Source organism: Ornithorhynchus anatinus, chromosome X1, assembly GCF_004115215.2.
Source record: "Ornithorhynchus anatinus isolate Pmale09 chromosome X1, mOrnAna1.pri.v4, whole genome shotgun sequence".
NCBI lineage: Eukaryota > Metazoa > Chordata > Mammalia > Monotremata > Ornithorhynchidae > Ornithorhynchus > Ornithorhynchus anatinus.
Genome location: NC_041749.1, coordinates 89033112 through 89057575, shown reverse-complemented (window position 1 = coordinate 89057575; position 24464 = coordinate 89033112). Strand labels below are relative to the sequence as shown.

At 49.0% G+C, this 24464-nt stretch overlaps 1 protein-coding gene across 1 annotated transcript; it reads left to right on the top strand.

Moving 5' to 3' along the window:
* Positions 1 to 438: 438 nt before the first annotated feature.
* On the top strand, positions 439 to 24091 carry RUVBL1 (RuvB like AAA ATPase 1). The gene is made up of 11 exons (XM_029051470.2): positions 439 to 702; positions 3570 to 3656; positions 5641 to 5773; positions 11528 to 11679; positions 13626 to 13715; positions 14706 to 14855; positions 15921 to 15984; positions 16813 to 17011; positions 18891 to 18993; positions 22569 to 22660; positions 23676 to 24091. Exons 1-11 carry the CDS (start codon positions 562 to 564, stop codon positions 23833 to 23835), a joined length of 1371 nt encoding a protein of 456 aa, XP_028907303.1. The 5' UTR covers positions 439 to 561; the 3' UTR covers positions 23836 to 24091.
* The last annotated feature ends 373 nt before the right edge of the window (positions 24092 to 24464 follow it).

The window sequence follows — 24464 nt, the reverse complement described above, 5'->3', positions numbered from 1 at the left end:
TTTGAAAAAGGGAGGGGACATTTGCAAATACGCCTCCTCCTCCTCCTAATATCCGAGCCCCGGTCTCCCTTCCCCCGACGGGTTCTCGTCTGCTGGGTCACCTCGGTTCCCTCATCTGCGGCCAACCCGATTTGCCCGGACCCGCGGCGAGCGCCCGACGAGTCTCGTTATTATTATTATCATTATCATTATTATTATTGGGCGGGCTCCGGGCCCGAGCCGAGGCAGTTAGGGAGGCAAGCGGCGCGAGCCGGGCGGGAGCGGGCGGGAAGGGAGGTCGGAAGTGGGTGGGCAGGGCCCACCGGGGTCGGTAACGGACGTCCGGCGCGCCCAATGGGGAGCCGGGACAGGGCGGCGGCCGCCCAATGGGAGGGAGGGAGAGAGCCGAGGGGGCGGGGCCCCGGGGTCACCCCGGTAACGGCCGCATGGTAACGAGGAGCGCCTGCGCCCGCCCGCCTGCCTCGCCGCGTCGTTTCTCTTCGCTCTCCTTTCCCTCGGCTCGGCCCGGCTCGGTCTAACGGACGGTTCCCCCGTGGTGGCCGGGCCCGGCTCTCGTCCAGGATGAAGATCGAGGAGGTGAAGAGCACCACGAAGACGCAGCGCATCGCCTCGCACAGCCACGTGAAGGGGCTGGGGCTGGACGAGGGCGGCCTGGCCAAGCAGGCGGCCTCCGGCCTGGTGGGACAGGAGAACGCCCGAGAGGTACCGGCCGGGGGAGCGGCGGCGGGGGGGTGGGGGGTGGGGGGAGGGAGGAGGAAGAAGTTTCCAGAAGCAGCTGGGAGGATCGGGTTGGCCTCCGTGGTCCCGGCTCTCCGCGCTCTCCACTTTCCCCGCCTCCGGGCCAGACTCCAAAATCCCCTCCCTCCCCGGCGGAGATGCTCAGGCCGAGGGCGTCCTAAAGAAGATTCGGGGAGATCGGAAGCGGTCGTGGGTTCCAATCCCGGCTCCGCCGCTTGTCGGCCGCGTGACCGTGGGCGAGTCACTTCACCTCTCCGGGCCTCAGTTCCCTCATCTGGAAAGTGGGGATGGAGACTGGGAGCCCCACGTGGGACCACCTGATCACCTTGTATCCCCCCCCCCGGCGTTTAGAACAGTGCTTTGCACAAAGTAAGCGCTTAACAAACACCAACATTAATTAATCCCGGCCGCGCCCCTGATCAGCTCCGTGACGTTGGGCAAATCCCTTCACTTCTCTGGGCCGCGGTCCCCTCATCTGCAAAGTGGAGATTAAGTCCGAGAGCCCCACGTGGGACACCCTGATCACTTGGTATCCACCCCAGCGCTCAGAGCGGTGCTTGGCACGTAGTAAGCGCTTAATGGATACGTCATCGTCATCATTATTATTAGTGGATAGAGTACGGGGCTGGGAGTCGGAGGATCTGGGTGCCGGTCGGGGCTCGGCCTCTCGCCCGTTGTGTGGGGACCTTGGGCAAGTCACTAATCTGGGCCTCAGTTTGCTCGACTGTAAAATGGGGGTTCAGCCCCCGTCCTCCCTCCTGCTTCTACTGCGAGCCCCGTGTGGGACAGGTGTGGGACAGGGACGGTGCTCGACACATCGTAAGCGCTTAATAATACAGTAATTATTATTCTCATCGTCAAGGAAGGACTGTGGTCTCGACCGTGGGACCGGGGGTCAGGAAACGTGGGTCCTCGTCTGTTTTCCCGCGGCCTGCCGGGTGAACTCGGGAAATCTCCTTTTCGTGGCCTCAGTTTCCTCATCTGTAAAATGGGCTTAAAATGCATTCCTAGAATGTGAGCCCGGCGTGGGACGGGACCGACTGACCTTACCTTGGCACGTAGGAATAATAATGATGATGATGATGGTATCGGTTAAGTGCTTGCTTATGTGCCAAGCACGGTTTTAAACGCTGAAGTAGATACAGACCGATCAGGTTGGACAAAGTCCACGCCCCGCGTGGGGCTCATGGTCTTAATCCCCATTTTCCAGAAGAGATGACCGAGGCGCAGAGAAGTGAAGCGGCTTGCCCAAGGTCACACAGCAGACAGGTGGGGGATCCGGGATTAGAACCCACGTCCTGCGACTTCCAAGCCCGTGCTCTTTCCGCTAAGCCAAGCTGCCTCTCTAAGTAGTAAGTGCTTAATGAGTGCCATCATCACCATCAAAAAAAGATTAAGACTCCAGGCTATAAGGATGAGGTTGCAGAGAGAGGGCGTGGTTAAATTTATAAAAGCAATACCAACAGCATTCATTAAATGCCCACAGTGTGCACTGCATTGTTCTGGGCACTTAGGAAACGTGTACAACGCAGCATCTCTGACCTTGAGAAGCAAGAGAGTCTAATGGCAAAAAATGCCCGCAGATCTGCTGCAACCCAAATCGTGAAGCTGTTGACAGGGCAAACACAGAATTGTGGAGTTTGGTGAAGAAGTAGCCCCAGGGAGTGGGTAAGTGGTCAGCTCAGAGCCAAAAGAAACTTTTCTTCGAATAGCCGGGTTCAACGTGGAGTGGTCCCCGAAGTCGTTCAGACTGAGAACAAAAGGGGTTTGGAGAAAGTCATAGATGAGTTGCCCGTAGTGGGCTGGATGAGCAATCGTTTTGGCCCAGAAATGGTACTTCTTGTGGTCTTACATAAAAGTAAATCTCAAAGCTCAGGAATATAGACGCATAGGGGTGAACGTACGATGTGTATTTTGACCTTCGCCGCACCGAAAGTATGTTGAGTACTGCCATAAAGTATGTTTTCACTCACCGCTCGGCCTAGAACGTTGTTAGGGGATTAGGGGTCGTCCGTCCCACACCGCGAGCCTGCTTGGTTAACGGTACTTTGCCGTGGCAGAAGAAACAGGGTGCCTTTGATCGTATTCCGACCCAGCGGCCCAAGTTCTCATTGGCAGCTCTATCCAGATCACTTGGTGTGGAGCAGTCCTCTGAAATTTATGGAAGGAGACAGAAGAGATTTTGTAAATTCAGTTTCATTGCACCCTGAGGTAGAGGGAGTGAAAGTCAACCTGGTCGTTAGACTAGATACTAGCTCATCTAGACCTGGAATTGGTCATGTAATCTCCAGCAATATATTGTAAATGCCTCCAGGTTTGTAAACACCTCCCTAGGTTGTAATCTTCTCGTGGTCAGGGAAGGTCCTTCGATTTATGTAGCTTTTCTGTATTCTCAAGCTCCTGTTTAGTGTTAACTATAAAGTAGGTGATCAAGGAATTTCATTAAATGAATAAACATATCGCTGAACTTTGAACCAGTGTGAAAATGTACATTTTAGGAAACTACATAGGCAAGCCATTACACCGTAAACAAGAGTACATTAAAAAAAAAACATAGCCCATTTCTGCAAGTTGCTCAAAGCTCATTACTGTCACTAGTTTATCATGGGAGTGTCCCTGTGAAAGAGAAAAGAGCCATTATCACCTCCTTTTTACAGATGTGGAAATTGAAGTGCAGGAAGGTTGAGTGGTTTATCCAAAGTCACTTGCTGATTTGGTGGCAAAGCCAGATATGAACCGGAAGTCTCCTGCCTTTGATCCGAGGCCTGGATTTCAGCTCTATGAAATGTTTTTACAGTGTTGGCTTACTATTGTTTCTTTTCCATTTCTAGGCATGTGGTGTGATAGTAGAATTGATCAGAAGTAAGAAAATGGCCGGAAGGGCTGTCTTGTTGGCAGGACCCCCTGGAACTGGCAAGGTATTCCTTTCCTCTCTTGAATGTATCTTGGGTTTGTCTAGTCACTCCAGACAGTATCCCTCATGGCTGAGCCATGCAGAGCTTGGGTCCCAACTAGAATATTTCTTACCAATGTGCATATGCCAGATGAGCTCTAAGGGTTTTTGCAGATAGCGTCCCAAGAGCCCTATCAACAAGGTATCGCTTCCATTTTGTAATCTGGGGAAACAACGCCGGAGAAGTTCAGCTACCCGACATGATGACTGAGCCAGCGTTAGAATGCCGGCCTTCCAGGCAGCTAGTGCACTTGTGCCTACTAGATGATAGTACGGTTTCTTTTATAGCAACTTTGTGAAAACTCAATTCCTGAATAATTCCTGAATTATTTAGCCGAGCCGGAGGAAAAGAAATAGTAATAGAGTGGTTTGGGAAAAGGGCAGGGGGCTTAGATAAAATTGCAAAGAAAGAGAAACGTTGCTGGTGGTCATACAGTAGTTAACATGGTTAATGGTGTGTTGTTTTCCTCAACTTTCAATCAAATTCACATTGGCACCGATTCGGGCTTTGCACAGAATTTATCCAAGTAGAGATTTGAGAACTCTCAAACCATAGCATCTTCATCCAGTACCGGGACTTTCAACTTACCTTTTCCCTCAAGGAGGAGTGAGCAGAAATCCAAGGGGAGCTCTTGAGTTTCATTCCCCAAATCTGCATGTTTTTAAATTAGTTTCAGTGAGTTGGTTTTCAGTCACAAATTCCCAATTTTCCCCAATCATTTTGCCTTCTGCCTATGCAGTCTAGGAGAAGCGCCCAGTCCTGTTAATCTTTTGTATTGCTGCAACGAGATACTTCAAAGCAAAAGCAGCGGAGTCTTATTTCTGCCCTGCTTGACTTCAAAATCGTGGAAGAATGAAAATGAACTATCCTTTGAACATCAAGTCCCTGGAAGCCAAGCCCTTCCACTTATATGTTTGTAATCCCAGAACGTTTTATGTTTCCAATTCGGTTTTTCCTAAGCTTTGCCCAAGCAGCTGCTGTTTTCTCCTGGGGAAGGGTAGTTTACGCGAAATGCCCTCAAACAATTGAAAGGGAAACTTTATCCAAATCGATTAGAATCTAAGGGCTGCCCAACCTTCACCTGTTATTCCTAGCTGTTCAGGGAACGCTTCATTCCGAATGGGTATCTGCCACAAATCTCCCCTCATAGTGGTTTCCGTAAGAGGTTTTGAAGCTGCGACTTCTGCTGTTTGAAAGAAGGATGAAAAATATGTAGTTTTTCAAGGATCCTGGGCAGCGAAGGGCATTTTAGCCCCCCGGACTGCTGACCGTGTTCTGAAAGGATCGGTGGCAGAGCTGATTGTGAGGAGCGGGATAATTCATGCCTCAGAAATTCAGCCACTCTTGACTGAGATGGCATCTTCCTGACTCCCAGCCAGCCACGGATGAGGTTAGCCTCCCCACCCCATGCCACCGGTCTCGGGGTCGCAGGTGCCAGGAGGTTCCTCCCATCATCCGCGGCTACATTGGAGTGAGCTAGGAGCCGCTGTGGGATCCATCGGTCGTATTTATTGAGTGCGTACTGCGTGCGGAGCACTGTACGAAGCGCTTGGGAGGGTTCAACAGAAGAGAGTTGGTAGACACGGTCCCTGCTCACAGGGACCTTACAGTCTAGAGGAGGAAGCAACCAGCTCAGAGCCAACCCGGATCCAACTCAGTGTTCGGATCAGATTGCTCAGGAAGTCACGTTTTTGCCTTTGAGTTACGGCAAGTTCTGGAGGGAACTCTTTGGTTCAGCATTTGAAATGCTCCCTCTCACCCCCCAATCTCCTTATCTGTGATTCAGGAGGCAGAACCAACCGACCTGCAAAGTCCCCAAGAATCTATTCCGTGAGGTTTGCTCTAAGAGGGAAAATAGAGGCTGGATTTTTAGCCACTTCTCTGTTTAATCCTTGTAAGGCTGTGAGTTTGAAGTGGGTGTAACAGCAGAGTCTCTTTCCATTTGTAGACAGCTCTAGCTCTGGCTATTGCTCAGGAGTTGGGTACTAAGGTCCCCTTTTGCCCCATGGTGGGCAGTGAAGTCTATTCAACTGAGATCAAGAAAACAGAAGTCCTGATGGAAAACTTCAGACGAGCAATTGGTGAGTGTCGATTTTGAACGGGAGAGCGACGTAAACTATGTTATTCCCACAGTGTTTAGTCCGTTGGACCTAACCTAGGATTGGGCAGCAGAAGGGCAGCAAGCAAGCTCCCTCCCTGTCTGGACTTTCTCTTTTGACCTCCGTGTCCCTACACTGGCTTAGCTCAGGAGAGGGTGCGGGGAGGGGCTTCCGGGGGTCCATGGTTTGTTCCCCTGCCCCATGCCTCCTGGCTGACGGGTTGAAGAGTGTGAGGCTGTGTTCCCGTTGGCTTCGGCAGGAGGTTTTCCCTCCATTTATCTTAGATTCACTTGTTTGCTTTGCCCCGCTCTCCGCACCTGGCGCCTTCATTACCGAGCCCCTTGTGGTTGCCGATATTTTGTACGCTGGAAGTGAGAGCCTCCCTCGATTGTAGTGTAAGAAACCGGATCCAGGCACCGGGAAGGCAGTAAGTCATCTCTTGTGTATCCTGCCGCTGGCCTGACCGAAAGACTAGAGGGCTTCTGGGCAATCGCGGTCGCCCCTGTTCCCGGCTTCCAGGCTGGTGCGGTGCAGGGGATGGATTTTTCACTTTTCCACCCCGCTCCTTCACTCCGCACCAGTGTCTCTTCCATACCGTGTCCCCTCTGACCGAGTCACTACTTGATGCTGAGAATTCTTCATCTAGAAAGTATGGCATCCCTCATTCACAGTAAGTAGGGTAAGCCGTCTGTCTCCTTACGTGTCCTTCCACTGGCCTGACCCGGAAAATGGAGCTTCTGGCGAATCACGTGTTCCTGGTGTCCTGGCTGAGGAGGGTCAGGTGGTGCAATTTTTAATTTAATTTTTTTTTTTTTTTTTACCTTTTTCACCTTACTCTTTCACCATCTACAGTGTCATTTCCGTGTTGTGCCCGCTCCGACCCGGCACTGCTTGAGCGTGAGGATTCGTTGCCCAGAAGGGTGTCGCTTGTGGCGCCCATGGGCCAGCGGGGGTGGAGCCCAGCCCCGGGTGATGGAGGGCGGCTCACAGAGACCCGATCTAAGCCGCACCTTGTTTCGGAGAGGTCCTTTGCTCGTCGGGAACGGTAGCTGTCCGCGAGGTCTGCCAGACGATTGCCGGGATCGGGCCTCCCGGATCTGCCCAGAGATAGAAGTCTGGTGATGCTGTGTCGCTCCCCGAAGCAGCCGCCCCTGCCGGCCTGTGCCCCGTTCCGCCGGTCCCGCTGTCATCTAGTTGCGGGGAGGGCAGGCGTGCAGTTGTTTTCTGGTGCTGCTATTCTTTACTTTGTTTTCTGATGGGTTTTTCTTTCGGTTTTCCCCCGGTTTTCACAAGAAAGTGGGGAAGACCTCCCCTTCTCCTCCCCGGACCCTAACTAAGCCACTCTGAGTGCCATTCGCAACGGTGGCTTACCTGATCGGCAAGGGCACGCTGGTGGCTGCTCCCATTTAGGTTTTGCTCCGTGAGCACAGACCGGGCCCGTTCTCACTGTGCCGGCTGTCTTGGGGCACGTGCCGCTGGGCAGAGAGAGACCGGCTTCAAGAGTGCGGGTGAGTCAGTGTGGACCCTCGCCTCTACCGCACAAGCCCCTGTAGTGAATATGTCCAGCTGGCGATAAGAGTTACACCTCCCCCCACCTTCAGCTCTGAAGTCAGAGGGGTCCAGAAAAGGTTCACCACTGTTTTTTCGTGGACACTCACATTCACGCTCGCCATCTCACCGTTGGCAGCGTCATCTTCCAATCAAAGGACAAATCTTCTGCTTAGGCTGTTGAAGTTGAAACCTCTCTCGGGTTATTTTACAGAGATTTCCTCAGTAAGGGCAATGATTTTCTCACGGCCCCATTAGCATCACCAAGTTCATAGTTGGAAGTGGACTTTGCAGGCACGTCACCCCCTAGGTCCCCTGGGATCGACAGATGGACAGCAGGTTACCTCTTTCCCCGCTCTAAAACGAGTGTCCGGAGGGGGCCTCCAGACTCTTCCAGTGAGCTTAGTGGGCCATAAAGATTCTGAATACACTATTGTAGCAAAAAGAAAATCCTTCAGGAAAATAATCATTGCACTAATCCTATTCTCCTAATTTTGGATCAGGTTAAGTGCAAGGAGAGAGTCCATTTTCTCCCGCCTTTAGCTGCCATCACATTGGACCGGCTTGTCTTTCGTACTCGAGAAGGAAAAATCCAGGTGTTTGGCAGCTGGCTTGGGCCCCGCTGGACAGGTTTTTGGGTGACATCCTTTCTTCCTGTCCTAAGACCTAAATTTGGATCCCCCATGCAGTCAGGCTTACCCTACCTCTTTTCTCCAAATGAGTACAATGGGATGTTGTCCACCCCAGAGAATTGCATATCACCTTGGTGATGCTCATTTCTGCTCGGGTTCAGTGGAATCTACACCTTGGCTTCACTTTAGCTGAAAGTGAAGTTCCATTTCCCGAAAGGACCCCATCAGGTGTGTACAACTCCTTCTGGATTTTTTCGGTATGTGATCTCTGCTGACAGCTGAAAAAGTCTGTCAAAACTAGCCTCCGTATGCCGGCCGATTGCTCAAAGATACCTCGATTGCCTTTACTTCTGAAAAGAGGACCGGTAAATGGCCCCAGCTTCCTTGTTATGATTTGCCGGCGTCCTCTCCTTGGTCCTGGAGACTGCAAGGTGAAGACAGGTCTTGCTAAATCCTTCCACCCCTTCAAAGGGACTTCAGAAAGGGGCTTTCAGTGTCCTACGGGCCTCTTTTTTTTTTTCTTCTTTTTTTTTTTTTTAAGTTCCTGTTTAGGGAGTAGGGGGGAGGGGAGGAAGAGGTAGGTTGACCAGAAATAAAAAGCAGGGCGTCTGTGCCGTTTCCTTGACGTGATGAAGTTCCCTGTCAGGGATCTGGAAACTTGAACTAAGAGATGAAACCCGTGTCATCTGCGTTGTCATTCCTAGAGATAGCAGCAATTCAGCTCCTTCTGACTAACAGCCGTCCACATTGTTGGCGCGCCACATTCCCTGCTTGTCAACACAGAGCTGCTTCTAAACATCCTGGCGGTAGTGAAAGATAGGAATTCTTTGTTTTCCACCATTTTGTGGAATTTTCCTGTCATATTCACCTGACACCAAATATTGCTAAGCATTCCAACTAGAGGACTTGTTTCTTTGTGATATTGAAAAAAGATAGATTTTCTTTTTAGCAGCTTTAAAACTCCCTTTTCAATTATCTTCTAAAACCCATCTCATCTAGCTGTGACCTACTGATGTATTCGAAAAAGGTTAGATTTGCCCGAGAAGTGACCACAGTGTAGGAATTTTGTTATGCGCTTTCACCCGAGATCACCATAGCCAGTTTTTTGGGGGGGGGGGATTCCAAATTTTTTTCCTTGCAGTGAATGTCAGGATGACATTTCTCGGGTATGAGGATGAACAAGACTTCCTTTTCCTCTTACCTTCAGCTTTTCTCAATTAGACAGTCCAGTACTCCAAGGGGGAACTGTCTGTATACAAGGGGTCGACCCCAGAGCTCTCCCACACTAATTCCGTCCGTTAGTTTGCGTCTTTAATGAGGGAAAAGGTGGCTTGGTAGTTAAGCCAACGAGTCTTGCCTAAAGCCCAGCCTTGTCCTATTCCTGAGATGCGTAGGGGCTCCGGAGTGGAGTGGTGGGGGCGGGGGGGTGCCCTGAAAAAGGAGGGGTGAGGGTCCCATCAACTAGAGGTGGGGGAAGAGGGTGAGGAGGAGGGACACAAGAAAGGAAAGATGAGAGTTGGCATTGGGAAGAAGTGACAGGATGACACTGGTGATCGGTCACAGGGATAGGTTGATAGAGAAGAGGCCGGTTGCAGAGAGGCAATGAATGTGTAGCAACTGCAGTTAATAGTTCTGCTAGATAATCGAGTGCTGTATTACACCAGATTTTCTATACATTCTGGGATTGGCTTTCCCAGAAACGATTACGGTGTTGTGCGCTTACCACGTGTCAGGCACCGTGCTAAGTGCCGGATACCAGGTCGTCAGATCGGACACACACATGTGACCGGAGGGTATCTTCCCTCCTCATTTTTAACTTGGTACCAGATGCTATGGCTCAGAATTTTGCTCCACTGGTCTTGCTAGTATACTTTGAAAACAGATTTAATAGCTGGTCATTTAGCATCAATAGCTATCCAGAGATAAGCGAGCCATCGGTACTGACCCGGACATCTGACTTCTGGACTTCTGGACTTAAGTGTGCTGGTGGAAAAAGATTTAGGTGATAATCGTCATTTGTTCTGGGTCGATGAATGATCGTAACTTTGTTCCGTTAAGACTCCAAGTCCAGACCAGCAGGGGGAGACAGGCCCGTGTTGGCTTGCATCGGGTGAAAAACATTTGGCTCCATCCAAGAAATTCCTTGGTGATTTAATGTGAAGGTTGAGGGAAGAGTATTACTTCCAGCATTTTGATTTTTCAAATGGGAGCGGTATCGAAGTAGAGGGGAGGAACAATAATCCCCTGCCTTCTGGGGAGGAGGAGAGAAGTTCTATTATTTCACGTGCTGGATATAAGAAGATTTCCTTTGTTTTGTTTAATAATCTTTAGCTATTGCTTGATCCCCAGTGGCCTGGCTTTTTTTAGGCATAGCTGAATTGTCTTCACCTGTGAAAATCTTTAACACCCCGCCCCCGAGATCTCATCAGCCTTCCCCTCCTCCCCCACCCCCCAGTCATATACCCACCTCATAGTTTAAGCATCTAAACTCTGCGAACAGCAGTTGCTTATTTGTGGCCTACAAATTAGTGTAAATCTGGAGATCTGGATCAGCTTATGAAACCGAGCCCAGCTCCAGGGATTTACTTGGCTTCACAGCCCATAGTATGTTCATTTTAGCCCCTCTGTGAAACGTTTTGCATCTTGATCTCATAGCATGAGAGTAGAAAACAGGCACCCAAACGAAGAAGCAGCTAATTAAGACCAAAGCTAATTTAGGTAATAGACAGTTTAGATAACTTCGACGATCTTACCTGAAAGTTCAGGTGAGTTTGGCGATCGCAGGTAAGTGCACCTAATTTTGTTGAGTTGTTCAAATTCCTTCCCTACCCACTGAGGATCAGATCTTCCCAAAATGAGAAGGCAACATGGTGTTTTTCCCAAGTGATTTTTGTTTTCCCTTATCCCTTAGGATTTTGACACGGTAGAAGAACATAGCTTGCGTTTTGCACGCTAACTTAAGAGGGGGCGGGAGTTGGTGCAAAAGGGTAACAGATTTCGTTTCGAAAGCACCGTTTTGACTGAGCCATTCGGGTAAGGTGGCCTAGTGGAAAGAACACGAGCCTGGGAGTCAGAGGACCTGGGATCTGATCCCGGCTCTGCCACTTGTCTGCTGCGTGACCTTGGGCAGTTCACCTGACTTCTGTGCCTCAGTTTCCTCATCTGTAAAATGGGGGTTAAAACCTTCGCTCTCTATTTAGACCCTGAGCCCCTGTGGGGCAAGGACTGTGTCCAGTTTGAATGTCTTGTATCTACCGCAGTGCTTAGTACAGTGCTTGGCACATAGCGAACACATAACAAACACCAGAATTATTATTGTTGTGGTTTGACCTGAAATTCTGTTAAGCCGTATTCCTGATGGACACTCCCAGTTTTTGTGGAGCTTTTTTCCCCCCATACTAGAGTAACGCAATCATAAATGCTCCCTGCTGTAATTTTGAATTTGTGTTTTTTGAGAATCTCGATGGTGGAGAGGGGAATTTCTAACTCGGAAGAGGGAGAGTGTGAGGAAAGGGGGCGGGGTACTCTGCAGTGGTTCATCTCAAATCTCTTTCAGGTCTGAGGATAAAGGAAACAAAGGAAGTGTATGAAGGTGAAGTCACAGAGTTGACTCCGTGTGAGACTGAAAATCCCATGGGTGGATATGGCAAAACCATCAGCCATGTAATTATAGGACTCAAAACAGCTAAAGGAACCAAACAATTGAAAGTGAGTGAAAATTGTCAGACTCCGTTCTTCATTTTGACAACTCGTTTCCCCCTCGGTGTGACCCTCGCTTGCCGACTGAATTAATTTCACTAATTCTCCATCTGCGTACCGGGTGGAATAAAGGCTAACATTTGAAAATTCTAGAACTGATCCTGCCCTCTTCCTCTAAACCGAGAACAAAGAGCCTAAGACTTCCAAATATATGAGTGGGTATGAGAATGTGGACCGTGGCGTCGAGTTCCAGAGAATCCTTTTCTATTTCCTCAGTTTTCTTTCAGAAACACAGGCCGCGATCTCCTGGCCCAGCAGGCTTTCTCTCCCGTGGCGCCCCTTACCCCGCCGCCCCTCCCCACTCCGAGTTGTCGGTGCTGCTCCTCCAGCAGAAGTACCATGCTTTCTCTGCACCCCCCCCCCCCCCCCCGCAACCTCCCAACCCAATCAAGAGTTGAGCATCCTGTCCTTTGCTCCAAATCCATGCCGATTCCTGTAGTGTTCCCTGCCCCGGTCACAGGCTTATGGAGATAAAAAGCTCCATCTGCTGAAAGGCCGTTTCTGTTCTCTTAACACGATCCCCATCTCATAGAGCTTGATTAGGCAAATCAAGCCTAACATCTTTAACATCTCTTTTATTTTACCACATACCTCCCTCCCCTATTAATACTCAAAGCAGAAAGTTCCCCAGGGTGGTGGGTGATTCTGAGGGGGGGGGCCCAACCCCTTTGGTGGCCCAGGCTGCATAGAGCCACACAAGGCGCAGGGCCCGGGCATTTCAAGGCACCTTAAAGTCGGGGGCTTGCCCTGGCTACAGCTGCACTGACCCCACCACCAAAAGGTGTTAGAGTTACTTGGGGAGGGTCACCCCAAATTTGTGGGGGAGTGGGGCTTCTCTCTCCCTGCCTTGTAAACCTCAGAACTGGTCTCCCCCAGTGTTGAGGCAAGAATTCTACTCCCTGACTTGAATCAGTTCGTTTGAGAGGTTAACAGTAGGAATGCCCAAGGCAAAATGAAACAACTATACACACAAGACCTGAAGGGTTTTAGGAAAAAGAATGCAGAGCTTGAGGTTTCAACTATTCACATTTCTGTATCGTTCAGAGGGGAAAGGGTGCCCTCTCTTCACTGAGATCTAAAGTGATGCCGGTCTCTTCCAGAATCAACAATTTTTAAAAATATATATGTATATATTAAAAAGTTGACATCACACATACGGAATATATAAGTATGGCCGATACGTAGCCGACTCCCAGCCAAGAGAAGCAGTTCACTCTAAGAACAAACAATAAAACCGTGTGAAACCTAAAGACATTCCATTAATACCAGCTACAGACCACAGAACATCTTCTGTCTGAACACAGAGTCACTAGCGAGATGCCTCCCTAGAGCCGCCAGACTTTCAAATATCCCTAGAAGGCCTAATGGGGATGGTAAAAAGGAGACTCATAAGTCGCTGGTCATGTTCATTTCAAAAACAAAACAACCTAAACCGAGACCGAACAATAAAAGTTTGAAGACCAGCAGTTATTTAAGTCACTTTTAGCCCATTCGTCTTGGTGAGACTGTCCCATTCTCCCAGGGTTCAGTCAGCTAATTTTAAATATTTCTACTCCAAAGATTTATGCCATGTCCTTGAAAGACAATCCACCATTTACTAACTTCCAGTGTGGGGCACTTTTGTTTGGCCTACCCTTTCTTTTTATCCAGTTCATGCCATCCATTTCCTGGACACCCTCCGCAAAAGTCACTTCTCAGTAGTCTGAAGTCCTAAAATAAGGTTTCGATGGAGGAAAGCAGAAAATAATCAAGACCAAGAAAAGAAAAAACCCATATCTATCTCTTCTAAATGTAACACTCTTCCCACTCCTATTCCCAGCAGTGCTTTGGTTTAACATCTGGTGGCACACTGGGCTATTGTAGCTAACCCTCATACCGTGCCTTTTCATTTTTAGCTGGATCCTAGCATCTTTGAAAGTTTGCAGAAGGAGCGAGTCGAAGCAGGAGATGTGATTTACATAGAAGCCAACAGTGGCGCCGTCAAGGTAAAATCAAAGTCCGGGCTCGGCGTTGTGTTTCCCGGGAGAAGGACCCCAGGAGGCCTTTTTAGCTTTCAGAGAACGCACCCAACCCAGTCAACAGTTGGCCGTGGTAAAGGTGGGGGGGGGGAGTTAGAGGTTCTTTCTTACTCAGAAAGGACTTTGATGGAAAGAAAAGTCCAATTCTGTTGTTTTGGATACAGTAATACCTGCAATGCTGAGATAGGGTGATTTGTCCAGCTCGGGACCGAGATATTGTACAAGAAAGCGCTCACTGCCGCTACCCTGATTGTACCTGCAAGTTTTTGTAAAAAAAAACCAAAAAAACCTAATTTCCTTTGCTTCCAGTCCTTTAACCTTCACAAGATCAAAACATCCCCCCACCCCCATGCACTTTTTTCACTTAAAAATATATTTAAAAAAAAGCATACTGGGTAGAGGGTGGGAAACCAAGACAATTTTAGTCATTCTAGAATTGAAGTGCACAGTACATTTAATCTTCCTTTTATCTCTTGGGTGTTTTCTTCTCAAGATATATGCATGTGGAAAGGAATACTGCATTAGTTGGCATTCTTCTCATATCTGATTTAAAATGTACTGTACAGTGTTACTTGCCGTTTAATGGATGAGCATAATATTTGGTATCGTACAATAAATCACCCACCTACAAAGGAATCCGAACAGTTCTCTCAGTCTCCGGTTAATCTGCTGGATTTGTCCTTTATCAGGAATTGCATATAGTTAAAAGAAGGGAGGAAAGACTCTCTGGGGAGAAAATATCAGGTGTATTTCAATGGGGTTTTTGAGGCTGGCGATGAACAGATAGAATACTGCTCTTGCCAGCTGGGGAGCAGGGCATATTCTGAGTTGTCGACCAGAGCTCGTCAGAACCGTAATTGTGAACCAAGGCCATTATCTCTGTCCGCTCTGTGTCACTCGGGAGCTTGGCCCGAAATTCCCCATCTACCGTGCTTCCTCCATCCTCTCTTTCTGCAGCGGCAAGGCAGGTGTGATACCTATGCCACGGAATTCGACCTTGAGGCCGAAGAGTATGTCCCCCTGCCAAAGGGCGACGTTCACAAGAAGAAAGAGATCATTCAGGATGTGACCCTGCACGACCTGGACGTTGCCAACGCCAGGCCCCAGGTACTGACCCTAGCGCGTCGATAGCCTCAGCAAACCAGCCCTCCGGGGCTCATCACAGATGGCTGGGGCCATGGAGACGGGCTGTCCACGCATCTCGTTCTGGAGAAAATCTGCTCCTTTTCTATCCATAATGCTCAGCACTCATCACTGACAAGAGCCTGGGGTTCTCCCTTGTTTTTTATTCACATTCTCTGCTGGTGAATGTAATTCCTTAATTGTTAATGGCGTCTCACTCACCTCAGGCTGGAGAAGTGTCAGTTTTTACACGGGCTGGCCGCTCCAGTGACTCTGCTCCTGGAGCCTCTTGGAAGTGGATGGTTTTTGCAGTCGGAGCTTTTCAGGGTTTATCTGTAGCAGCGTTAAGCCTGTACCCTGTGTTCTTCTTCTCCTTGAAGGTTGGCCCTATTTTAAGGTATTTGAGCTGGGGGGGTTTTCCTAGGATTCTTGGCTTCAGCTGCTGACGCGTTTCTAATGCCACCAACCCAAGCAATGCAACCAGTCGCCTGGTTTCCACCCCTCACCTCCCATCTCTTTTGCCCCCTCCCACCCTCAACTCCAAGCGAAAGTACACTGGGTCTTAGGCTCCTTGTATTCATTAGCCATTATTGCATTATTAAGCATTTCATTGCCTGCCCCAGAGATTTACAGGTACTCTGAAGATGGGGGGGGGTGAGACCACAGCCCTCAGAATCAACTCACCTGAGTTGATGGCCAGTGAAGGTGACAAAAATTACTAGCTCACCTGCTCAGAACAATGGGAAAGTGAGAAACCATGGAGTCCGAGGTGGAAAGCAGGCCAGATTTCCCGGTGCTCTTCCGACCGGCCCTGTGGCCAAGTTAAGGCCTTTAAAGCTGAATCATTTGTGGTGGATAAGAGATGTGGAATTTGCACGTTGAAAAGTTCATTAAGACTGGGCAGAGGGAGAGCCAGTGCAGAGGTCCCTGCCTCTTCCTCTCCATGTGAAGGAAATTTAACTGTCCTCACAAACTTTGGTAGCTGATTAAGGAAGCAGTCGTGGAAATGGAATTGTTCACCTCTGCCTTCTTTACTGCCTTGTTGTTAAGGGTGGACAGGACATACTTTCCATGATGGGCCAGCTAATGAAGCCAAAGAAGACTGAAATCACAGGTAGGCAATACGTAATGCGTCGTCTTGGTGAAAGAGGCCAGATATTCTGGCACTCGTCCACCATACGTCCCCTCTGAATCTATACGATTAAGGTGGAAAAAAATACATAAAAAGTACTTTTAACCGTGGGAAATGAAAACACCCAGAGTGCTTGTCCGAGTTCAGGTCAGTCATGTGGTTGCAAGTTTCAAGATCCTTGTTCGCATTTGAGATTTAATCAGTCAATGATATTTATTGATTTTATCATGTTTATCATTTCTTTTCCTGCCCACAAGGACCTTACATTCTAAGAGGATTGATTGATAAGTGCTCAAAGCGCTTCCAACATCTATCTTTGTTCTTGTCTCATTGCCGTGCGGTCTGGACCTCGGCTGGGCTCCTTTGCCAGCGGTCATACCGCTTTCCCCGATGCCTCAGATTTCGAGCCCGAACTATCATTTTTGCCGTTGACTATCTCGCAAGAGTGCTTGAGGTAACGGTGGCTCCGAGATTGGGTGTAAACTCTATGAATTCAGGGTGATGCGGTGAAGTTCTTGGGTACTGTGGATGAGCTCTTCCTGAGTCCAACCGAGGAGCCTGGTTTGAGATTGAGAAGTCGGAAGAGCACTCAAGGGGAGACCTTCCATCAGCACGTGCGATTCAGTTCTGAGAGACGATCTAGATGATCTTGCATTTGATACGCACTGCGGGAGCCTGACGTTCCCAGGTCAAATGAGATATCCTTCGATTTGGCACCAGACTGCCTTCCCAACTTCTCACTGTGTCGTGCCCAAGCGAGACGGGTGAGGTTGTGGTGACTTTTTTCCCCCTCCCCGTCTTCTCACGTAGACAAACTCCGAGGCGAGATTAACAAGGTGGTGAACAAATACATCGACCAAGGCATAGCCGAGCTGGTCCCTGGCGTGTTGTTTGTGGATGAAGTCCACATGCTGGATATCGAGTGCTTCACCTACCTGCACCGGGCCCTGGAGTCTTCCATCGCGCCCATTGTCATCTTCGCCTCCAACCGTGGCAACTGTGTCATCAGGTATCGGGTGTTCCTCTGTTGGCCTGTCCCGTTGCGACCGCTTTCTCTTGGGGGACGACTGGGTTCTAGGGTTCTGGTCCCGTCAGGCCAGGGCCCGTACCCAGGGTGAGTTGACGGCTTTCCTCCGGCGGCTGGCCTTCCGTGGGGGGAAGAGAGGGAAGGTTCCAGTGACAAAAAGTTCCGTCAAAACTCCTGTTGTGAATTGACTGGGTTCAATCGCTTCGGCAAGCCGCTCTCCGTAAGGCTCGCCAGAAATCCCGGGACCTTAACCAAATGAATCATCTGGGGTCCAAGGCATCCCTCCCTGTCGAGCAGTCCCGGTGGGCCATCAGAGCCCGATGGGGGTTAGGTAAGGTGAAACCCGGGACGGTTTCTTTCTGTCGAGCTCGATGGTCTGTTTCCCAGCACGGATGGAGTCCGCCATCTACTGGAAGATCTGTCACATCCTGTCTTTGGCTCGCTTTGATGTTGTCGTTTGGAGTTTGGTTCTCCCTCCTCCTTAGCCTGGGAGGCCCATGCGGGACAGGGACTGTATCTGACCTGATTAACGTAGAACAGTGCTTGACACGTAGTAAGCGCTTAAATATTGGTATGTGTCCATCTCCTGCCAGGCCCTCAACATTTGGAGTTGGGGGAACCAACCCCTCCCCCTCAGAAAGAGCGTTCTGAGGGATTTTTCTTTTATGTTAATAATTTGTCTCATCTTGGTCTCTCCAGTCACTGGTGCCGAAAACACTACATTACCAGAAGCTTAAAAACCTTACCGTAAGGTGAACGGCAGCTGGTTAGGCAAGAATGTCGGGTAGACCGACCTTGGGTACGCTGAGCGTGTTCCCCGCTGTCCAAGCGGGCCCGTATAAGCGGATCAGACACATTCCCTTTTCCCCGTGGAGGAGCTCACGATCTAAGGGGGAAGGAGAATTTTGACAGATGAGAAAACAGAGTCACAGGAAAGCCAAGTGACTTGCCCAAGGTCACACAGCAGGCAGTGGAGGAGTTAGAACCTTAGCTTAGAAGCAGAGAAGCAGCATGGCTCAGTGGAAAGAGCACGGGCTTTGGAGTCAGAGGTCATGTGTTCGAATTCCGGCGCGGCCACTTGTCAGCTGTGTGACTTTGGGCAAGTCACTTAACTTCTCGGTGCCTCGGTTACCTCATCTGTAAAACGGGGATTAAGACTGAGCCCCACGTGGGCCAACCTGATTCCCCTGCGCTTAGAACAGTGCTCGGCACATAGTAAGCGCTTAACAGATACCAAGGTTATCATTATTATCATTAGATGCTGTGTGAACCGTCATCGTTAACATCGTCTTCTGTGTGTTTGAGCACCTACTGTACAAATCACTTGGAAGCACCCAATCCCCGGCCACCTATTTAATTGCCTACTTTTGTTTGACTGAACCCAACTTATGATATCCTGCAACTCAGCCCTTGGAGGAGTAGAGGCCTAGTCTAGAAGCCCTGGTCCGCCCACCTACCTGGGTAGCAGGTCACTTGCGCCTGTGAGTCACTCTGCCTGGCAGGTCCTCTGTGTCTCTTACCATCCGACAGGCAGCATACTTGCTGATCTTTTTCAGGGGCTCTTTAAAGGGAGCCGTATCCAGCATGGTATCCTACTTGCCAATACAGGATAACCAGTTCTTGCCCGTGGCAACCAGGTCAATTTCCTTTTTCTTTTTCGAGCATCATCTACCGGTCGCCCTGGACTTAGCACACGTGTTGTCTCCTGGGGCGGCAGAAGAGCCGGTGACGAGTGAAAAATACGTTTCAGGGCTGTTTATTGCTTCATCAATATTAACGCCTCAACGTGGATTTGCGGCTTTTCTGTTTCCCTAAGTGGGTCTGGATTGATGAGATTCATCTTTGTCGTTTGGCTTTCCAGAGGCACCGAGGACGTGATCTCTCCTCACGGGATCCCTCTGGACCTCCTGGATCGAGTAATGATCATCCGCACCATGCTGTACACGCCGCAAGAAATGAAACAGGTGAGGCTTCTTTTTGGGCAAAGAACTGCCCCTCTCGGGATTCTGGATTAAGGAAAGACGACTTTTGTATTAGGGAATTTCAGTTTACATTAAACCCCAAGTTGGCCCCGGCTCTGTCAGCATGACTTGTCTGAATCCCCTTCCCCATCAATCGGTGGTATTTATTGAGCACTTCCTGCGGGCAGAGCACAGCTAAGTGGGTAGACATGTTTCCTGGCCACAACAAGCTTATGGTCTAGGCGGGGAGAGTGACGTTAATATAAATAACTTATAGGTATTTACGTATATATAAAATGTTTTGTAACTATCTCTTTGCCACTTAGTTGTTTTTTGTAGCTTGAGAGTGGCACAAGATGAAGGGATGGGTTTCTTGGATGGGGTGGAGGGTTGGGAGGGTGTTGCCCTTTTTTTAAAAAAAAAAAAAAATATGGTATTTGTTAAGCACTTATTATGAGTCAAGCACTGTTCTGAGCTATGAGAAAGCTTCAAGTTAATTAGGTCGGACATAGTCCCTGTCCCACAAGGGGCTCACAGTCTAAGTAGGAGGGAGAACAGGTATTCCCATTGTACAGTTGAAAAGTACCTTGCCCAAGGTCACACAGCAAGCACCTGGCAGACCCAGGATTAGAACCCAGGTCCTCCTGACTCCCAGGCCCATGTTCTCTCCACAAATTATACTACTCAAACAATATTTTGACTAGTAATCGGAACAAGCAATCTACTCCCATCCACCTACATCTCGACTTAGGCCCTATCATCAATCGCGTCCATTCCTCCGTTAATAAGGCACAGCAGGTCATCTTGGAGTTCTCCATGGGCAGCACTTTGGCCACTGAGTTAATCTGTTTCCTTTAGCACTTCTTCTTGTCATAATTAAGTCTGAACTACAGATAGTTTCTTTGGGCTTTGTTTTGGGGGGGGGGGGGGTTTGTGTCTCTCTCCTCTCCTCCTTGCCCCCACCCAAGTTTTGGGTATTGTTGCATTCAGTTTTCCCCGAGAATTCTTTCCCAGCTATCCCGGACTTGATCAGTCGGTCCTTGCCATGCATTTTGTATCGATCGTAATCCTGAGGTGCCATTATGATGCATCGTGTCAAAGATCCCCCCTCATTAGCGTCTCAATACCGTGGATTGACACAATACAGGAGCCATTACAGTTTATCATGTCAATTCTTTGTATTATTTAGGAGATAGTGTCAATGGAGGAGAGCGTTGTCACCAGATAATGGTCTCCGGCTGCTGGATAAATGCCAAGGTGAAGCCAAGGCATTTATCGAATATAAACATTGAGGCAAAGGCTTTTCTTGTTTGGTATAAGGTAGTTTTTAGGTACCTCTGCTCGCTGCCGTCATGTTCGAAGGGGCCCGGGGCCTGTCACTCTGCACATCTTGAAATAAGAGCGGAATGGACCGAGCGGACCGTCCCTACGTGGGAAAGCAAAGCAGGCTGGCTGTGGTGCAAGTGGAATAGTCTGCCACACGTTTAGAAATCCAGACCACACACTGCCTTGGCCTCAACCTCCTGTGCCCAGGTCGTGTCGTAGATGCATCTCAACTCGGCTTATCTGTCTGCTCAGACTATCTCCCCCCCTTCTCCATTTGTCACAAAAGGGTAAGCTAAGGACGGTGGCAGCCAGCATTTTGATTGTCAGGCTTTTCTCCGAAAGTCACAGCCATACCACTATTTTAACACAGCTGGCTTTTTTCTATTATTATTATTATTATTATTATATATAACTTGGGTGCCACCCTGTCAATTTAGTCGCCCTCATAAACCACCATCCCTGTAGGTTATTAAACGATTAAAGATCTAATTTATGAACTGTCCATTTTCAAATCGCTGAAACAAGAGCTGTCGTGATCGCTCCGACCTGCTTCAAGAAAGAGAACAGGAGCCAGAGAGGCATTTATGAAACCAGAGCTCCCATTCAACACAGTGGATCCCCCTGAAGGCAGGTTACACGGTGCTAAACACCTCCTTAATTAGGCATTAAGCTTAGATAATAAATAGTCCCGTCTTTCATAAAGAAAAGCCTAATGGGATTTGTTTCTCCTCGGCAGAGAAGCTGAAAGAATTGTAAGTTCATTCCTGACATCCATACGGCAAAAGAACATTTACATCATGTCAAAAAAACCAAAAAAACCCAATTTCCTGAGGTTTAATTACCTTTCACCTGGGACGAAATTTGTGTGCGCTTGAAGCTTGATCTGTGTGAAATGATTCCCTAGGACCGAGTTGTCACTGCACTTAAAAGATATTCTGTCAGTTATCATTTCTGGCCCTTTACATGTGGAAAATTCCACCGGCGGTGACTTAGCAGGGAGCGGGGTCTTGGATCCAAATTCCAGTCTATGTGGCTGGTTGCGGGGAGCAATCCCAAATGCGTTAATCACTTTATATATTTTCTTCCCCGTTCTTTTGAGGCAAAGAACATTTCAGGATGAACTCGACAGTACTCCCAGAACCAGTGGTGTGATTTTTGAGTTCCCGTCACGGCGTGTCCCCCACCGGTTACCCACCCGCCTCTTGCATGTCAGAGGCGGGGGGGCGGGGGGATCTCTTCCGCAGTTGCCCCAATTACCCCATTCTGGATGGCTGGTTCCAGCTGTTCTTACTGCTTAAGACCAAAGGTTCTGTCGCTCCAGGATTGGGGTTTGGACTGGCTTTTGGAGAACGATATCAGTCTCCTTTTGGAAACTGGTGGCTCCCGTACATCAGCCGGGAGTTTGGCTTTTGGAGGGATTCCGTCTCGATCAATTTCTCACCTTCATCTGGGGTCTCCCGGTCATCGTGACATCCGCCTGGCCCTATCTACCGTCTTCTTTCCGGCCCTTTCCCCACCCTTGCTGGTATTCGCTCCCCCCACCCCCGCCCCGGGGTCTGTGTTTATGGCTGAAATTTAAACAAGTCCTTCTTGATATCTTGTTTACGAAGCTGCCAAAGTGAAAAATACCTGTATTATATGAGGCGCACAGCTCCAGAGTTATCTCAGCACTACAACCCACAACATCATTATCCAGTCTGCCCCTTATCACTCAGCTGGTAATACCGACCGCTGGGATGCTGGTGCCACTTTTGTTCCAGCTTTATACTCCGTAGCTTGTTGGCGGTATCTTGAAACTCCAACTTCACAAAGATCTTCCAAATGGAACAAGCTTAAGGCTATTCTTGATAGATTAGATTTCTCCCAGTGATGTGACGAGGGGAGGCGGACCTTTGAAAGTAACTTTTTGATGTATTTTACTCTCTTATTTATCGAGGGAATAAAAATGGATACCGTGTTCAGAGTGCTGGGAAAGTGCCGTTTTCCCATGATTTACAGCCAAACTGCATTGTACAGTAGGGATTCTACAGTAAGGTGAGGGTATGTTCTTGAGGGACATCGGGAAAGGAGGAGTAATTTTCCAGCTGTTCCGGATTTGCTGTGCCACCAGAGACAAGTTGATTGCCTCCGTTTCCTCCTCTGTACAGTGGAGGTGACCTCCGGTTTAGGTGTGAGCTAAATGGATTGGAAAGCATTTGCCGAGGGGCCAATTGCTGAATAATCACTTGACTCCTTCTTTCCCAATCGAACAGATCATAAAAATCAGAGCCCAGACTGAGAGCATTAACATCAGTGAAGAGGCTTTGAACCACCTTGGGGAGATTGGTACCAAGACCACTTTGAGGTGAGCCAAGACCCCTAACCCGGACCTGTCTTTGTGGTGGCTCCGATTCCTAAAAAAGCCATTTCTTACGGGTGGACTTAGAGAGTGAGTGTGTGCGTGCGTGCTCGTGAGGCAAAAATAAGACTATGAAATCCACTGGTTTAACAGATATGAAAGACCGCAGGATAGGACGGGCAACTTTCACCCCCCTGCCTCAAGCCTCCCCCTGGCCTTGCTGACTTGGTCTGGTTCATCTAACGATCGTATTTGATTTGGCACTCAGTCCGCCTGACCGAGCCCTGGTGTGTTTGATGTGAAATGTCAGGAGAACATCAAGACGAAGCTGTGACTCGGTAATGATGACCCTAGCGGGAGGTGTTTAAAGGCTCTGGCCCCTTGGAATGCCTGCATCTCTTTTACTGTTCTGTTCTTAGCAGGGGGTGCTCTGTTTTCTTAGGGGAGGATTTTGGGGTGCCGTGTTTGACAGAAAGGGAGTTAGAGCAGCAGTGGTGGCTGAGCGAGTTTTCCAACTGTTGCACGAAAGCAAGACTGGAATAAACAAAAACAAAGCCACCCCTCCTTCGTCTGAACCAAAGGTAAAAAGATCAAAGCATTCTCCTGATTCAGGAAGGAGGCAGGTATTTGAAAGGTGAAAAGATTCAGCGGAGTTTCGCAAAATCTAGTGGGTAAAGCACTGAACTAGGAAGGAGAAGATTGGTGTTATACTGGTAACTTCGCTCGTGACTCACTCCACGGCTCCTGCGCCTCTCTTCGTCTCCGTTGGCGTGGAATTTTCCCATCAGGAAAATGGGAGGGAAAGATGCCAGCGGGTGAGTGGCCAAGCTCGCTCCCTCGCTTTTTTTCTGACTCTTTTCCTCTGTGTACGAGGCAGGTGGAAGCTCAATCGGTAGGGCCTGCTGTGTTGGTTTGTTTTCAGATTGGGGGTAGAGAGGGTGGGGGTGGAAGGGAATCTTTGAAAGATGATCCTGCACCTCCAATTTTGCTCACCTCCGCCCTTTTGGCTCTTTGAATCTAGGTACTCCGTGCAACTACTGACCCCAGCCAGCCTCCTCGCCAGGATCAACGGAAAAGATGGCATTGAGAAGGAGCACGTCGAGGAAATTAACGAACTCTTCTATGATGCTAAGTCTTCTGCCAAAATCCTGGCTGATCAACAGGACAAATACATGAAGTAAAGTGCCTGCAGCATTTAACCTGGTAATAGTTTACTGGTGCCAGGAAAGTAGCCTCTCATCGAAACAGCTAGTGTATAGTTAGTGTTTTGGAGTGGGGGTGGGGGCGGGAGTCTTGAGTTCTGATGTATCTGCCTCAAGTCAGGAACCCATGTTACGTTATTAATTTAGCCATTAGGAACTTTTAACATCTTCATCCATTGTTGCTTTGGATGGAACCTTACCTGGAGTGTTTTATAATAAATATGTTGAGGTTAGACTCGTCAGATGTCTTTTCTGCGTGGAGATCCGATCTCTGCTTTTCCTCTCCCTATTTTGCAAAAGCCATAGAGACCACATTAATTTTGTTAAATGGCAAGACCAAGCACGAGCAAGATCCTAGCCTTAAAATAGATGCTCTGGATGTGATCGCCTCACCCCACTTGGGCCGGATGTTCATTTTGTCGTCGCCTACGGGCATTTCATCCCTAATGCCGCACCTCCCTTTTCTCGACTCGGTCCCACGTACTCACCTCCTACGTACTCACCTCCGGCGACTCTCTGCTCTTCCCGTCGCGGGCATTCTGGTTGGGACAGGTCTGTGCTTGCCGGCTCTGAAATGAAGAACCACCAAAGTCACATGTTTGGGGTCC

Excerpts from the sequence above, each read along its gene's own strand:
- RUVBL1 (XM_029051470.2), top strand. The coding sequence starts at position 562 with ATGAAGATCGAGGAGGTGAAGAGCACCACGAAGACGCAGCGCATCGCC. Across the intron at positions 5,774-11,527 it reads AAACTTCAGACGAGCAATTG|GTCTGAGGATAAAGGAAACA; the intron begins GTGAGTGTCGAT and ends AATCTCTTTCAG. Across the intron at positions 18,994-22,568 it reads CGCCGCAAGAAATGAAACAG|ATCATAAAAATCAGAGCCCA; the intron begins GTGAGGCTTCTT and ends CCAATCGAACAG.